General features: G+C 36.1%; 1 protein-coding gene across 1 annotated transcript in view; it reads right to left on the bottom strand.

Annotated features, from left to right (window-relative positions):
* Positions 1–17,982, bottom strand: part of XPO4 (exportin 4) — a 71,609-nt gene that overhangs the window by 29,693 nt on the left and 23,934 nt on the right. Inside the window, exons 5-9 of the mRNA XM_070943914.1 lie at positions 10,851–10,967; positions 8,328–8,481; positions 4,034–4,146; positions 889–1,046; positions 507–681 (exon numbers count right to left, since the gene is read on the bottom strand). Of these exons, the coding sequence (XP_070800015.1) occupies positions 507–681; positions 889–1,046; positions 4,034–4,146; positions 8,328–8,481; positions 10,851–10,967 (717 nt within the window). The remainder of the gene's footprint in view (positions 1–506; positions 682–888; positions 1,047–4,033; positions 4,147–8,327; positions 8,482–10,850; positions 10,968–17,982) is intronic.

The raw sequence follows: 17,982 nt of genomic DNA, 5'->3' as shown, positions 1-17,982 counted from the left end.
TCAATTGCTTTAAACTTATAAAGAATGCAGTAAAGGCAACAAAAACATTCACATGTGGGAAATTATCCAGTTCAATCTGCTACATCCAACAATAATCCCCACACAAAATGTTATTATACCAGGAACTAAAATGTATTAATTGGAGTAACATAATGCCAAAACCTCATTTTTTCATGCTAATATCAAACAATATTAAACTGAGGAAAGTATCAAAACACAACGTAAATATATAGTTCATTGCAGAACTTCTAACTCTGCATCTAGTTCTAGTACATTGCTCTAACTCAGGGTGATTTTGTGCTTCATTAGGAGCCTTTAAACCAACTAAATTTCTTCATAAAACAGAATAGGACCATAGAAAAGGATGCAGCTCACTGTAACCATTACAAATTAACTGAGTACTAAGGGAAAAAATAGTACCATAAGCTAGACATTACATAAAACTAAAAGTATTTTAAAGTTTCAACATTTTGGAAGAACCTCACAAAATTAAAGTTGCTACTTACAACTTCTTCCAAGGCAGCACTTCTTCCAAAAGAGCAAGTGAGATGTGTGAGGCAGTTAACAAACGAAGAGAAAAGTTCATTTGGAATGGCTGTTAATATATTGCGAGGAAATACAGTGATCAAATTGCTGATTATACTGGATATGCCCACAGCTTCAGAATCTTCTATCTCAATCCTGTAGACAAAACATTTTTTTTTAAAAAAAAGAGAAAATCCCAATAACTTTATTGTAAAGTTTAAAAGCATTTCATTATTGCTCAGAAAGGTATCTTTATGTTGTAGTGCTATGCCGCTCTTCAAACTGTTCTTCAAACAACAGAACACAAGTCCCACCTCCCTTCCCCAGCAATCCCAAATTCTAGGAAGTAAGCATATTACCTACCCATTGATAGTATTGAGCAATCCCTCAATGAAGTGAGCTAAATAATCAACTTGAGAGCTTTCATCAGGAAAGACTGGCCCATGAAGAGAGGCTAGCTGGGCTAAACACTGCAGAGAGTCTTGTGCCATATCGGTGTCTTCTCTAATTTTTCGATGCACCTTTTCAGAAGTGAGAGGGTTAACACCACATGAGGAGGTGGAGAGAAGATAGAAGATGTTCTTTTACCATAATCACATGACACACTCCTAAAGAGCATGAGCAAACGCACATGCACCCCCCACCACATAAACAGCTTTCCCTAGTATCTCATGTATTAGTAGTCATTCCTTGGTATGTACGCAAACTGCCACTTCAGTAGATCAACTCAAAAAGCCATATTAAATTAGTCAAAGCCGGGGACCTACCTACATGTTAAACTGTCTATGCATTTTAAGTCTTAGAGGGAAACAGTTGCCAGCCAGTCAGACATGCTGCTCCTTCTAAAAACAGCAATAATGACAGCCATCTCTATTATGCTAACTATGCCTGGGCTACAGTGCCTTGCTAAAGTTAGTTGACAAGTTCAATCAAGATTATATAGATGCTTCTTTAGTAGAGGTAAACACCAAACTCTCAAGAAAACAAACACATTTCCTAGAAGCAAAATCTTCCTAAACTTATAACTTCCCAACCCTTTTTAGTCTCAATCCTATTGTTTCTGTCTGCAAGACTGCTCTCCTTTTTGGCACTAGCCTCCTTAAGGGATCCTCATGGACAATAAATCACTCCTATAGATCTATCATTTGTAGACTGAATATTTATAGCAAGCGTGGGCATCAAGAGACCAATCTTTAAAAGACAACCTTGGATGCACAATAGAATTTCTGAACTCAATATCCTGATATGCTTTTAGGATATATTATTATAAGCTAATATGGGACAACTGTTTTCTCCTTGTTTAAACAAATTTAATTTTTCAAATGGCCATAACCTAACAAATACTAGTCTCACAATCAATTTAAAGGCATGCTAAATTAATATTTATTTGTTATTATATTATATTATATGTACTTAACATGATTTATGAACTTCTCACAATACATAGTGTTTAATAAATACAAAAAACCTACAACAAAGTATAATCTACAGTTGTTATATCTACAACAAAATACACAGTTGTGAAAATGGAGATTTTATTTTTATTTATAGGAAAAATTTGAAATTTTGCTTCACAAAAAACTAAAATACCTACAAATTAGAATATATTCTCTAGATAATAATGAAAGCCACATGTAATTATTTAAAAAATTAAATTCACTACTGATTTTGTTGACAATCAAAAAATATATTATTTAAATTGAGTTACAAATGGAGCAAATCCACTCTAAATGAGGAATTTATAACCATTATGTAGGAGATAGCTATTTTGGAGATCCAATGAATAACATACAAATAAAACTATTAACCCCTATTTCATTAATATGGAGTTGATGTTTATTGGGAAAAGTGAATCTGGTGAAAACAATACTTAAATCTAAAAAATATTTCCTTTCCCAGCAAGCAAAGGAATTTAACCCAAACTTACTAATGAAAAATTATATTAGAAAGGGTTAACCTGTAAACCTAAAAGCTATTTGCTTGAGGAGGTCCCAGCTGACAGTAGCAACTGTCTGGTTGTCTAGACAGCTGTTCACATTGTGTGCAGCTGTTAAGTGGTCTGCCAGGAAGGGTTTTTTTTTATTATTTTTTTGAAAATGCCTGAGCAAGATTAAAAATTTACAAGTAACTACATAACCATAACTAAATGTTTTGAAAAAAAAATAGCATGCTATATAAAAGCATTTTTTTAAAAAAAGTCTTAAACACATCTATTGTTTTAAAAGCAATAATTCCAAATTCTAGCTATCTCATTCTAATTTATGGGGGGAAAACAGTTGCTGTTTATCTTCCAAAAATAGATTGCTCAAGGCAGTTGTCTAATGCTAAAAACATGGTCCATTTCTCCATTAATTCATAGAAAATTATCGTACCTTGGGGGAGAAAATTTACTCTCATCAGGTTGAAAAAAGGTATTCCTATTGCTATTCAGGAGATGTATTCTTTATCAATTTTTGAAACATCTTTATACTGTAAAAATAAGAATACGCAGCAATTTCTATGTTGTCTAGATTTAATAATACATTAAAGCACTGAGCTAATTCTAGAATAAGAGGTATTACATGGAGTTTTGTTAGTTTTAATTTATTTTAATTAGTATTTTATTGTATTTTGAACAATTATTTATTGCATGTTGGTTCTGTTTAACAAGTAAAAATCCTTTTAAAATTCACATAGATTCTGAGCTTTTAAACACCTACTACTTTTATCTTGTTTTACACCATTTCCTTATATTTTATTCAATTTGTTCCTCGCCTTGGCTTAATTTTTAAACCTAATATCACTGTTATACTATCTCTGCTATGCTTGGTTGTTGCTTCTGAATTTTTCTTTTTTTTTTCTTTGCTGGATATTGATTGTAGTTAAATTGGGATTTCCTTCCTCTGCATATATTGAACTTGCAGATGACTAGACTGAACATTTCATGAAGAGCTCTTAACTCAAATAGCACAGGCTGGTTCACATGAAATGCCACAAATTCTTATACAGAACTAAGATTCCAGAGGAAAAGCCATATGCATCATGCAGGCACTCTTATGGTACATGCCAGAATAAACATAGGTTTCCTAAGTGGAAACATTATCCATGTAGGAAGTTGCCAAATGGGAAGCAGCTTTAATCTCCCTTTAGTTTTGTTTTACTCTATTTGCATAATGCCTAAGAGGAGAGCAGGCATAGCTTAATTTGCGTTTACAATCAACTAGAGAAATTTTATTTGACCAGCAATACTAAAGAAGTAGCTGAAAGATACCCAACAACCCTATTCTGTTTAAATCACGACCATTCTTAAATTAAATGAACACAATGCAGAGGAATTAATACATTGACTGAATTAAAGGATTTAACCAGCTGTGTTGGTGAAGCATAGAGTATGATTTATGCAACTCTTACCTGAAGTCTTCCTACCGCATCCAAGAGAGGGAAAAATCCAACAACAATCTAAGAAAGAAGTGATGGGAGCTGTAGCTTTGTTGCTACTAAACTAGCAAAAGAGAACAATGGAACTTACTGTAAAGAAAAGCTCCATCACTCTGCTGTCCAGGAGGGTCTCACGCCAGGACTCTGTTGGCTTTAACATCACATTTTGTGAGGATTCAAACATAGCTATATAATGTCTGCCTAGTTGTCTGGTGTCAAGGTCAACAACAACATTCCAATTTGGCCTTCTTCTTTTTTTTTTTTTTTAAATCCCTGATACAACAGGTCCCATTCAGAAAGAATGCAATGGAAACAAATTTTAAGCCTCTTCACATACACAGCATAATTCATGCATGAGGACAAGGAATAAAAGACATTGTACTGCAAAAAAGAACACCCTAGGAATGCCAGATAACAGTTTGATCACAATGACGAAACATTCCATAGTGGCTCAATTGTTCCGTAATAATCGTTCCGATGAGACAAGGAACAAAAATGATACCACATTCAACAGGTATCAAACCTGTCCAAAATATGCTTAATATATTAAAATGCTTTTGGCTGGTTTTATCAGATGTTGCCTGGGCAATTGAAGTCTTTGAAACCTACTAGCATATCCTACATACTTCAAAGGATTCAACTGAGTTTAGCTTCTTGTTAGATTAAAAAATGTATCAATTACACATATGCATGCGTGTCTACACACTTCACAGCAGGGATAATGGATACATGGTTTAAATCTGGAACTTTATATCCCAACCTCATGCACATATGTCACACTAATTTTGATTGAGTTACTTTGCTAATAACTTTATATAGGAGTAGTCTTTAAAAGACAAAACATATGCTATGTTTCAGATAATACAAGATAATTCTATAAAAAGGATATTAGTATATGTAGAGAATCAATGTACAAATCAAACATAATATCATTTTGTGTATTTACATTAAGCACTACCCAAAGTTGCAAAGCTATGATTACTTAAAACATAGGGCAGTTATCCAGAATGCATCTGCATTTGCTATTCACTAAATTACACATAAATCTGGTAAAAACAGTATATTTGAAAGACAGTTTAATTATCAATTTGCCTAAAGATTCATGTACAGCTTTTGGAGATTCTTAAACATTAACAAACACAAAAGAGTACATTGTTGAATCTCATGTAACATTCAGGTATTTATTTTGGTTGGTTGGCGAGAGGGAACACCACCACACAGAACAATGGAATTCAATTAGTTTTGTAGTTGAGTACTAATTATTCCAAAAAAATAAGTATAATAGTTTAAAATTTTATTGAACAACATTATTCACACCTTTTCCATTGCACTGGCCACATAGTCGAGTCCAAAACTCTGTTGCTAGTTTCTCTATGAACTTACCTTCTCTCATTTTGTTTTTTTTTAAAAAAAATCTGCCTTTTTTCCTTTAATATATAACTTTCTCCTTAAAACTGCTGCCCAAAATTTCTGCCTAACAATAGCTATCTAAAATTCAACTTTTTCACAAGATTTAAGTTTTGCCCATAACTTCTGATACACAGATTGAGACTTGGTTAAGCATAAAGGGTAAATGAAATACGGTACTCTCTCCTTGTTTTTTCCATTTCCCTCTCCTTTTCTTGTCTGTTTATGTTTGACAGTAAGTTTCTTGTGCATAGGGAACCTGTTCATTACTTTGAAAAGCATCAAAGGCAATGATAAAATAATAAATGCTTAATAATAATTGTTCAGAGTCGATTACTTAGTCTTAAGTACTTTTTTTCTATTAAAGTACTCTATATTAAATGCTGACTGACAGACACATAGTATTTAATTTCAAAATGCTAAAAGTACTATTTTAATTTTGAATAAGGAGAGACAACATAAAAGTCCTGTAATAACAATTGCTGAAGAAAAATTGATTTTCTCCTTTTTTCTGTAAGCCAAAGCTGTAGCTCTTCACTTTGACAGTTACAGCAAAGTTTCAATGCAGTTTAACATTAAGGCTTGCATAAGCTGATACACATCAAATTCTCTTTTAATTCATCTGTTTTCTGAAGAAGAAATGGAATCAGGAATTAAGAGTTTTAGATGAAAACTTGTTAAAGAATCCAATACGGCCGAACTGGTAGCGATGGCAGCGGGCAGTTCGGAGAATCGGTAGCGATGACAGCACGAAGCTCCGCCCACCTGGTCATCCTGGTTTTAACCAGGAAGTAACATTTTTTTTACCCTCTGTACATATGCAGAAGGGCTTGCGCATGTGCAGAAGGTCCACACGTGCATGTGACGTGCATGCACAGCATGCACACTTCCGAACCAGTACGGAAAGTAAGTAGATTTCACCCCTGCATACAATCCAGCATTCTGTGACAGGGATTACTTTGGAAGTTCACCCAAGCTACAGTGTGGTGGTTAAATATTAGGACTGAGAAGGCCCAGGGTCCAAATCCACTTTTAGCCCTGGAAGCCAAATGGGTGATTCTGGTGTCATCTCCTCTCCTCTCTCAGCACAACCAAACTAATAGGAATGTCACTGTGGGGAGAAAAAAAGAATGGGGTACAATGTATCATGCCTCAAGTTCTTGGACGAAAAGTGATACGTATATGTATGTAACAAATAAACAATAAAAATAAAGCCTGAACTTCAGAGAAATATTATTTTGCAGCACTGTTTCCCTTTAACCTGTATATAAGACATGTTGCCTATAATTCAGGAAGTAGTAAATGACTATTACTAGTCATTGATAGTCTGATATTTCATGAACCTGTCTTGTCCCCTTTTAAAGCCATCCAAATTAACACCCATTACAATTGCTGGCAACAGATTTCACACTTTAATTATGTAGTTTGTGAAAAACCATTTTGGTTTTGTTGCTCTTGAATCTCCCTTCATTTAGGGGAATATGTACATAAAGCTTGTTTTTACAAACCTCTATTATTTTTCCCTTCACTATCTTTTGTTCTAAACAATCCCAAATGTTATAGCCCTTCTACATTAGGGAGCTATCCTACTTCTCAAACTATTTTGTTGGCATAAGGCAAGAAGACAAATCTCTAGATTTTTGATATGGCACAACAGTGCCCCCTAAAGTGTCTGATAAGTTGGACCCACAGTTAGAAGCCAGAATCAAAACAAACCAGCTTTTGTTCCCTTAAAAAGCCATGTAATCCTATTTATATAATGTCATAACTTGGGAAAAATAGACTGCATCTTTAGAATTCTATCAAGAATTACTAAAATGGCTTTAATTGCTAAATAATTTTTCACTTGCTATCTAGATCCAGAACATTCAAGGCTGAGCATTCTGGCTTTGCTGGACAAAACAACCTTCCCAGAGAAAGTGGCTTTCACTTTTCCTCTATGTTCTGTAGAACTGAGGATGGTGCTTAAAAAAAAAGAGAGACAAAAGAGAGACAAAATATACAGACAGAAAAGTGGAGCATATAAATGTTCCATCAGGAGATCTAGATGCTACCTCTAACTAGATCCCTAGCTATGAACTGTGACAAATATGCTGATAGTCAAGATTTTATTCAAGAAAGTAGCAAGCACCTAGATTAATTGTGTTGATCTTCTTCACAATTCTGCATATGCGATCACTTTTTTCTATATGATATATTCACTTTTCCCAATAAGTACACTTTTCTAACCATACAGTATAGCAGTCTAAGCTTTGATATAAGGGAATTTCTTGGGCTGGACAGAAGTGAAATTTTTGGCAGAGCAGCCAAAAAGTTCCCAGCTTACAGACTAAAGATGTCAAGAAGTTCAACCTAAGCCAACTGGAAGTGGCTTAATATAAAAGTTCTTTATTGGGGAACTCTTAGAAAAGGGGATATGAAGGCAGATTTTAAACTATCCCCTCTCAGTTTGCAATATACAGTAGGGTATTTACCAGAAGTCACCCTTTCTGTCCATTTTCTCTGCCTTTCTTTTAATGTCCTCTCAGAGCTTTTTCAATGGACTATTTCAGAAATTTTGGGGAATGTGGTTTCTACTTTTATGTAGCTATAAAAAGACAATGCTTTAGAGAATAACTTTGCTTATTAGAATAGTAATAACAATAGTAAATATTATGCTTTATGTTCATATTACTCTAATAAATCCACCAATTTTTATTACACTGTATCTAGTTTTTTCATGTGTAGTAAACAACATTTTTAAGTAGATCAGATAATTCTGGGTGAAAAACTAATAAAGAAATGCCTGATTCTCTATCTACACACACACACACACACAAACACAGGAATAATCACTATATCTACTTCCTGATAGTCTTCCAGCATGCTCAGATTTTAATCTTCTTTAGATTTAAGATATTGCTTCTTTTTTACAGGATTCATAGTACTGAAACTGAGGTATACTTTCACAGAATTTTGACAAACGATCCAAAGGATATAATTTGGAGGAAGAAAATTCCAGCTTAAGACCTGATTGGCTAGTGCAAGGTAACGTTGAAAAACCGAAGACATCTGAGCATTAAGATTTTCACGCCGGCTGAATTCCTGTAGTACCTCTACTGTGAGCATAAAGATCTGACGGAGATCGTCCTCCTGTGCAGAATAAAGACCAAATGTTTTTAATAATCTTTCAATGTTGCCTAATATATAAATCAGCATGCAAATCAAGTTAAACATTTTAATTATAACTCTCAGACCAACCTAACTCTATCCCTCACGGAATGAATCTTTTACACAGAAATCATGCATTTGCTACTGAAATGACAGTTCTTTTTCATCTGAGAAGTTTAGGTTAATTGTATATGAATAATATCAAAAGAATCACCTAATCCAGTATGCTGTATCTTACAAGCCTACAGGAAATCCACGAAGAGGAAAAGGAGTGTAATTCCACCATCTGCTCATGTACCATTACAACCCACTGCCATTGCTATGCCTCTGAGCATGAAGCACTTCTTTTCTTTCTGTTCTGAATCATGCATCATCCAGGTTTGCTGACCAGAAGACCTTCTCTTACTAGTTTGTTCAAATAACATAACTATAGTCACGATGGCTTTAAAACCCATCTTATTTAAGCCTTTGCTTCTCATGTGATCAGCCAGTTGGTTTTGGTAGGAGTTGGAGAAAGAACCCTGTCCCACTATTACTCTCATATTGCACTCAACCAGGAGTATCATTAGTGTTTTTCTGAACGAAACTGTCCCAAATATTTTAGCCTTTTCTCCCATAAGGCAGGTGTTCGAATTACTTGATAATTTTTTCACAGCTGCCACACGCTAAGTTGATATCATCATTAACGTTTACAAATTCATTTTTTTTCATGATTAGTAATACAATGCCTTCATCAGTGCATTGTAAAGTTAGATGTCTTTGCCCAGTATGAATTATAGGTACTTCATGCTTCTTCAAACTGAAGTGCATTTACTCACTTTTTTCCTGAAGAGTTCCAAACAATATAAAACTGACATTATAGGCCTCACCCTGTTAGCTTTCCATAAAGCTTTAGAGATCTGGCTATATTCCCGAGTCTGGGATGCTACCTGCATCAATGGCCATGTCACCTAGCTATATTGTTAACAGGCTAGTTGATAGTTAACAGATATTTTTATGTTTCTGAGTCGTTTAAATGGTTTTTATTGTTTTAAAATTTTTAAGATTTTAATTATAATACATGTTTCTGAATTGTGAGCCGCCCAGTGTCGTCTGCTCAGATCAAATCAATCAATAAATCACCAGGCTCAGCAGTGTATATGGGCAGTTGATTTTTCTCTCAGTGTGCATCCCTTTACATTAAACCAATTTAGCTGTTTGTTAAAATGCAACCTTGTGTCATTAAGTTTGTTAATATGTAATTAATGACATTAAATTTTCCAGGAATTTTTAGAGAGTTTTAACAAGAGACTTTTGAAAAACCCACTAATGTCTTCCTGACTAATAAATATTTTACTGACACTCAGGACATAGTGATAGGATTCAAGATTTATTTTTAAAAGACAATCGTATACTTTTTTTCCTGAGTTTATTTTACTTTGATATGATAGATAATTCTATCTTTAATCATGCATTCTACATTTATTCAGAACAGATGTTACATTTCTGGCATGTAACCTCCTTGATAATTCCTGGGTTCCATTCCAGTTCTCTAATACAAGTAGAATAATGCTACATATTTTCCCTAGAAGATCAGCAATTTCACATGTTAGTCCTTTAAACCACTTGGATGGACAGCATCTGGAACTAGTTATTTGGTTTCAGCCAATGATGTCAACTCCTTTTGCTTCCAAAGAACGTAAAGATGTTTTGTGGTTTTTAATTGCTGGATTTTTAAAAACTTAATTAGTGGCATGGCTGCTCAAATGCTTTTTTTGTTGTCTGCTTGTATTTAACTTATTCAAACTTGTGATCCTCTAAGCTCTCAAAGCAATAGCATTTAGACTTATATACCATTCCATAGTGCTTTAGGGAACTCTCTGAGTAGTTTATAGTGTCAGCATATTGCCCCCAACAACTGGGTCTTCATTTCACCAAACTCAGAAGAACTGAAGGCTGAGTCAACCTTGAGCCCATCAGGATTAAACTCCTGACTGTGGGCAGAGTTAGCCTGCAATACTGCTTTCTAACCATTGCGCTACGACGGCGCCTATCATTTGGAAAGGAATTCTATACTCTCTGGACAGCCTTCCATTTTTATTTCTATAATTTTCTTGGTAGTACTTGCAACCTTTCCTTATGGTATATATGCATTGTAGTTCAATTGTTATTACTTTCATTTGAATAACTGTGGAAATATATGAGAGAGAAGGAAAAGACAAAAGTATCACATAGGAACCCCCCACAATTTCTAATCTGAAGTTTAATTCCTCCTGCATATTAGTATTACACGATTCTCTTCCATATATCTGCAATCTCATGTATCTTTTCCTGTTCACATTGTTCTTGGAAACACAGAAACACATACTTACCTGAAATATTAGTTTGCAATTGCCGTGGAACTCCATGCTTAATCCAATGTTGCTGGTTTTACTTGAACTTGAGAACTCACTTAGCAATGCGGTTAAAATGGAACAGGCCAGAGTTTGCTGAGAAAATTTGATGAGAAAAGATTTATTAGCTGAATAATTTGCTGTATGAAATTTTTATTATATCATACCAGATCTTTATCATTAAAAATGATAAATGTCACATCTATTCTCAGATTTGGATTTAGTAAAAAAAAAAAAAAAAGCACTTGTTACTTGGTCTTGATATTGTTGTCTTTGAACCCCATGGTAGTTAAAAAAGAAACTATCTTGTGCATAATAGACATTTCAGAGAATGCCTAGTAATTCAGAAGTAGGAATATTCATCTATTTATTTAGCAACTCTGTATGGTGCCATGATTACAACCCCCAGACTTATTGAAAAAAAGTGACATAAAATATAATAAAACAATAGAGTGAAACTCATAAAAATAGTAATGGTCTAATCAACCATATCTAGGTGCTTACTACCTTGTACCCCCAAAACTCTTTAGAAAAGGTTCCATTTTCACTACTGTGTTTCCCCGAAAATAAGTCCCTGTCTTATATTGTTTTGAACCCTGAAATAAGCACTTGGCCTTATTGCCATGCACATTAAAGCCTGATTGGGCTTATTATCAGGGGATGTCTTATTTTGGGGGAAAACAGGGTAGTTGTTGGAATACTGTCAAGGTTAGTGTCAAACTGACATCTGGAAGGATACTAATCCATAGAGCAAGGACCATCATTGGAAAACACTGCTTCCAGCATCCTGTCATCCTTACGTCCCCAAATCAAGACAATATTGTTGGACTAATTCCATTTGGAAAAAGTAGGTGCAAAGCTATATAGAGCTTTGTACGTTAAAATCAGCACTTTGAATGACAACCATAAATCTACTAGAAACCAGTGTAGGCTTTCCTTTTATCTGCCAAACTGTAGGCCACCTCATTTTACGACAGCAGCAGTTTCTAAGCAGTATTTAATTGCAGTAATTTAGTCATGATGATGATAAAGGTGTGAGTTATCGTGGTCGTTGCGTGTTCATTTTTTGAATCACCAGTAACCAGTTTGACCCAGACTCAATAAGCCCAATGCACTGAAAACTTGGCAATTGGTTGGGTTGTATATCCCTTATTGGATGACTTTTATTTTATCATGAGAAAACTTACGAAGCTAAATTTGCCATTTATCTTTTTTAAGTTTCTGCTGTTTATTTCTCTTCTGTCACAGCCATTACTATTTCTTCATCTTTTCTGCTTGCTGGGCTTCTTGATTCTTCCCCTCTTCTTCTTAATGGTTATTCTTAAATTGTAAAGGGAAGGAAATAAATGGCCCTTCTTCCCCAGTGACAGTCAGTTGCGTCTCACCTCATCAAGGCTATCATTTAGTTTGTCTCTTTATTTGACCCCAGGACTTTGGCTTTGTTTATTCAGCTACTTTCTCACAGGGCCTTTGATGGCAGAGCTCCCAGGCAGCCATCTTCTATTTTTCATTCATCCTCCCTTGTGTTGTGGTCTGCCAGCAGCCTGGGGAGCTGGCAGCGGAGTTGGACAGTAAGGAGCCTGGGGAGGACAATGGGCCAGTCCTGGAGTCAGAGGAAGGCCCGGACGAGAGCTCTACGTCGGAGGCAGAGATGGGGCCAGGATTATCTGGGAGCAATGCGCAGATTCCAGAGCCTCCAGAGATGGACAGCAGAGAGGCAGAACAGGAGGAGTCTGTTCCTAGTGCACGCATGCAAAGAGCTGCCAGAAGCCAAGAGCAGCTAAAGCAAAAAGGACGACTCAGGAGTAAGGCCAGGAGATGATTGGCCCCTCCCAGAAGGCTTAAAAGAGCAGCAACAGCTCTTGGGATCTTTGTAGGAAAGTAACATTGCTACATTTGTTTCTTGTCGGAGTCTCTTGCTTTTGAACTTCATGGGGTTTTGCCAAGAAAAGCCTTTGGCAGGGTGCCGAAGAAGACAAAGGTTTATGATAAGGCCGAAGGACTGTTTATGAAGAATTTGTTTTGGAATTAATTTGGACTAAGCTGAGAATGAAGTAATTGTAAGCTGTTTTAATAAAATATGTTTGTTTAGGACTGACTGTGTCTGGTAATAACTACTTGGGCCTAGGTCACAGCACCTTGTTTGATTGGTGGCTGCTGTTTGATTGACAGCCAGGTTGGACTGATGAAGGATGAGGAACAAGAATGCAGGGGAAGGAAGGAGTATGGGTGGAGTCTTCCACAATGGCCAAACCTCTTAACCCATTAAGCCAGAACTGGCACATCAAATAAAACTGGGCAAAGACTACCTCCACAAACCATGATGGAAAATTATAGGCCAATTCTTTCAGGGAAAGCACTACCTATTCAGAATTAAAAGTACAGGTGGCAAAGAACCTCAACAAATAAATAATAACTCCATCTTTATATACTTCATTGGAGATGAACTCTCCTGCTACAAAACCCCTAACTGGAACTGGCACTCCAAAAAGAGTGTAATATAGTTCCCCTTGCTCCCAATTTTCATAGACATTCCAGAAAGATGCCATAATTGGTGATACCAAATGCTGCTGAGAAGTTTCTCGGCACTTTCCCTTTCCAGACCCCAACAAAAGTCATCCAGTAAAGCAATCATTGCTGGACTTTCCTTAAGTTAACTCAACTTGATTTGGATTTGTCCTATTTTTGGGGCACATTTTGAACTAAGATCAATAAGAATGTATGTGTGTCTCTGGCCTAATCTAGCACAGTATACAAATAATTTTAGACAAATAATTTACTAGGCAAGTAGCACAAACTATCTTTGGGCTGAAAATGTTACTGGGGTACCAATGTGTAAACTTTTCATGTTAAGGTGTTTCAATATTTACTGTTTGTTGAACTTTACATATCTGCAAATTTTTGTTAAGATCATGGCGTATCAAACTGGTAAATGATTATTTCATAATATCTCACTCCTCGACGTGTTATGCAAAAGGTAGCATGTTTTATATTTCTCACAATAGATGTACATACAATGGAAGTGTACAACTATTGGCTTTATTCCTAGACTATTTGGAGCCAAGGTGCCACGGGCGGGCAGAGGAACAGGAATTGTTAAAGGGTCATGAATGCAGGCAAGCGTCCAGGGGTTAAACCGAAATATGCACACTACCTCTGAACCCCCGAAAGATTAAAGTTGTGATGATACTATTTATGCGAGGTCATGCAACAGCTGACAGTAGTGCCATCCGCCCACCAACTGCAATATCTTTGTTCAGAAATGCCTCTGATGTCAATACCTTGACCCCACGCACAGCTAGTTATCAGTCACTATGTACAAAATTGATAGTCCTCTTTGCTATATAAATCCCAAAGAGATAAAAAGAAAATTTTAGAAATTTATGTGAAATATATATATATGCAAGCTGAATGTAATGGCTGATTTCTGTAATGATCCTGGACTCTCCAGCCACAATAACACAAAGTTTCATATTCATTTTTTTTTTACTTTTTATTAGATTTATATGGCTACTGAACTCAAAAACCTAAATTGCACAGCACCTGAGAGAAAACTACAAAAGCATTATACAGTCAGTACAACCAGAAAATGTACTTCATTATATACCCAGGGGCCAGAACTAAGTCTTCAGAGCCTTGAAGGAGGCCAGGAAAGTTGGGGCCAATCTGATTTTTGGAGGGATGATATTCCAGAGAGCAGTTGCCATGACAAAAAAGGCTCTGCTCATGAGCCCAGCCAAATGACATTCTCCAAAACAAAGGACACAAAGCATGCCTATTCTGCCACACCAGATGGGATGGATAGAAACAATTGGTATCCCATAAATCAGAGTTCCCCAAACTTTCAGGCTTTGTGGAACGGTGGGCATGGGGGAGAAGGAAATGGTTGTTCTGACCTAGGCTTCCTGATATAGTAAAAAGCACACAATTAGTCCCAAAACCCCTTTTTTAAATTTTAACGGCTGCGAATTCCTTTCATTCATAGCACGTGCTGAATCACCAAGGGTTTATAAATAGTGCAACAGAAATCTGCCACAGTCCTTCGGATAAGGTTGGTAAACACCCACCTTTATCTTCTTTGACACAATGCCAAAGACCTAATTGGCAATTATCTTGGCAAGGCCACATGAAAACAGAGTGTCAAAAATGGAGCTTCAACGTACAAACCGACACCATCCACAACGTTGCTTCCTGCAAAGGCCCACGTGCCTTTGCTCTTCCTTTATGCCTTATGGGAGGGGCCAATCATCTCCAAGCCTTATTCCCGAGTCATCCCTTTTGTTTTAACTGTTCTTGCCTTCTGGCAGCTCTGTGCGTGCACGCACTAGGAACAGGCTCCCCCTGTTCCTCTGCCTCTCTGATGTCCTACTCTGGAGGCTTCGGAGTCCACACATAACTCCCAGATGGCCCTGGCCCCGTCTCTGCCTCCGATGCAGAGCCCTTGTCCGAACCTTCCCCAGACTCCAGGACTGGCCCATGTCCCCCCCTCAGCCTCCTCACTGTCCGACTCTGCTGCCAGCTCTGCAGGCTGTGGCAGACCACAACAATGGTTTCACACAAATGGGACACTTGCCCACTGCTCATGGCCTGGTAGTGAACCATGGCCAGCGGGTTAGGGACCCCTGTCATAAGTAATTCAGCCCCAAACCATGAATGGCTTTAAAGGTGACTAGCAGAACCATGAATTGCACCCAGAGGCATACTGGGAGCAATGTACCACATGGAGTTGTGGTGTCACATGAGCTGAAGAACAGGAGCCATTAACTAGATGCACCACTACAGTCTAATTGGCCTTAATGAGAATTTTATTTTATTATCTGGAGCTAGAAACATATGCATTATAGCCAACTGTGGAACGAGGAAGGGTTTGGATTATGCATGAGCAGATAAGAGGCTAAAGATAATAGAATTATATAAGATGCATTTCTAGTGCTGGAATACTCATATTCAGATGTCATAGAATTCTATAAAAATTAGAACAAAGACAGCCAAAAATTTTGCTTTTAACAACTGCAGCTCATGGTGCAAATTTAAAGAGCAAGTACAGAGAGAACATCATTCCAGTTAAGGGTGTACCTATAAAACTAGTCTACTGCCTCACTTAACAGAAATGTTATGAGTTCTACCACATGAACAAATCACATACTCAAACAATAAACCTGGTCTGACAACATAAAATATCTCTCTTGTTTGGAGAGTGGATTATCTCTTAGAATAGCCTGGCACTTACCCCAGTTGGGTAGTTATAAAAGTCTGCCACGCTTAAAAGAGACTTTCAGCTGCTCTAACAGGAGATCAATCAGAATGTGTTAAAAGAGATTAACTGGGCAATCAGATACTCAGTGGAAGTTAAGCAGTCTTAGACAATCATTGTTTTTTTTTTCTTTTAAAAAAACTTTTAATAAACTCCCTCTTAAAGCTACTTCCCTATTAAAAATAGAAGCAAACAAAAACTAAAACAATGAACTGAAAAATAGACAACATTGTGAATATTTCTGTACATTATTGCGTTCTTATAAAGGATGGTTCCTGCCTTTAAAAAAAGAATTTCATTTAAATTAAAAAAAATTAAATCTCTAATGAATGTTAGAATGGATTTCACACTTGTGACTGGGCGGTTGGTGGAAAACGTGCACTAGTATTTGAATGTGGTTAGGTTACAGCAGATGAAAGGATATTAGAGTTCAAAGAGTTTAGGAAAATATAGAGGCTAGTATACACCTGTCCGAAACTTAGAAACTGATCAGACAATAAATTTCAGAGCTAAAACTGTTGTGTCTGCACCAAGCATTTGTGCTTCAGTCATCAGCATAAAAAGAAACATTTGGTTTAGACCAATTGGCTGTTCAAACTCTTGAAACTTCAGAATCCATTAGGACGATCTTACCCTTTTCTATGCAGGAGAAAATATATTTATCTTTGTATCTACGGAAACAGCAAAAGAATAATGCACTTTAGGCAAAGAGATCACACAGTTGTGTTTTCCTAGCTTATCAAGTTAATCCTACTGTCTTAAATCATTCTCCAATACTGTCAAGATGATTTATAGGGCTGCTGTTCTTCTCAAATGCTTCTGTGAAATCCATATTGTCAGTGTTAACTGATGCCTAAGAAGACAGGAAGTATTTGATAACATCCTTCAAGAGACACTTATAACTAATACAGTGGGAGGAAGCAGGCACAGTGCCACCATACAACTCTGCTAGTAATGAAAGCAAAACGAAATCAAAACAGTCTCTACAACAGCTACCTCAGAAGTGACTTTAATTTCTTGTCCTTGAACAACCTCTATCAGAGAAAAGGTACTAAAATTCACCTTAGGTATAACAAAAGCAGAAGCTAACAAATAAAAATAAACTCTGAATGATACACAACACACTTATTACTAATGATTATTTGTGTTAGCCATTGCAAGATATTTGAGGTAATTCTAACTCCCATGTTATCATGTTCTCTCTTAGACTCTTTTCGGAGTAATGTTGTACAATACGTTAAATTACCGGGAAGAATAGAATAGAATAGAATAGAATAGAATAGAATAGAATAGAATAGAATAGAATAGAATAGAATAGAATAGAATAGAATAGAATAGAATAGAATAGAATAGAAGTCTTTATTGGCCAAGTGTGATTGGACACCCAAGGAATTTGTCTTGGTGCATATGCTCTCAGTGTACATAAAATAAAAGATACGTTCATCAAGAATCATAAGATACAACACTTAATGATAGTCATAGGGTACAAATAAGCAATCAGGAAACAGTATCAATAAAGCAAATGTTTTTGGAGATGGAAACATATTTCAACTGACGATATAAAGGATGGGTGTCAGAGATATAAGATTTAGCAATTTTTGAGCCAATTATATATTTTGTTAATCAGAAAATGACACATTACCTCTCCCTTTGAGAAAGTTTTTTTTGGGAGAGGCTTGGTGAACACTGAAAGCGTAGTTTTCCCTTTTGCAGATGAACTTGAAATATATTTGCAGTTAAATATTTTTCTTTTTTGTTTTTCTTCATTATGTTTTGTTCTTTTTTCTTCATGTGCGGTGAACTGTTCATTTTTATTTTATGTATGTTTGTTTGAAAATAATAAAAATAATAAAATAT

This window comes from Pituophis catenifer, unplaced genomic scaffold, assembly GCF_029215685.1.
Source record: "Pituophis catenifer annectens isolate HBS135680 unplaced genomic scaffold, rPitCat1.0.hap2 SCAF_4, whole genome shotgun sequence".
In the NCBI taxonomy this organism is placed as follows: domain Eukaryota; kingdom Metazoa; phylum Chordata; class Lepidosauria; order Squamata; family Colubridae; genus Pituophis; species Pituophis catenifer.
This window is presented reverse-complemented; position numbering and strand designations above follow the sequence as displayed.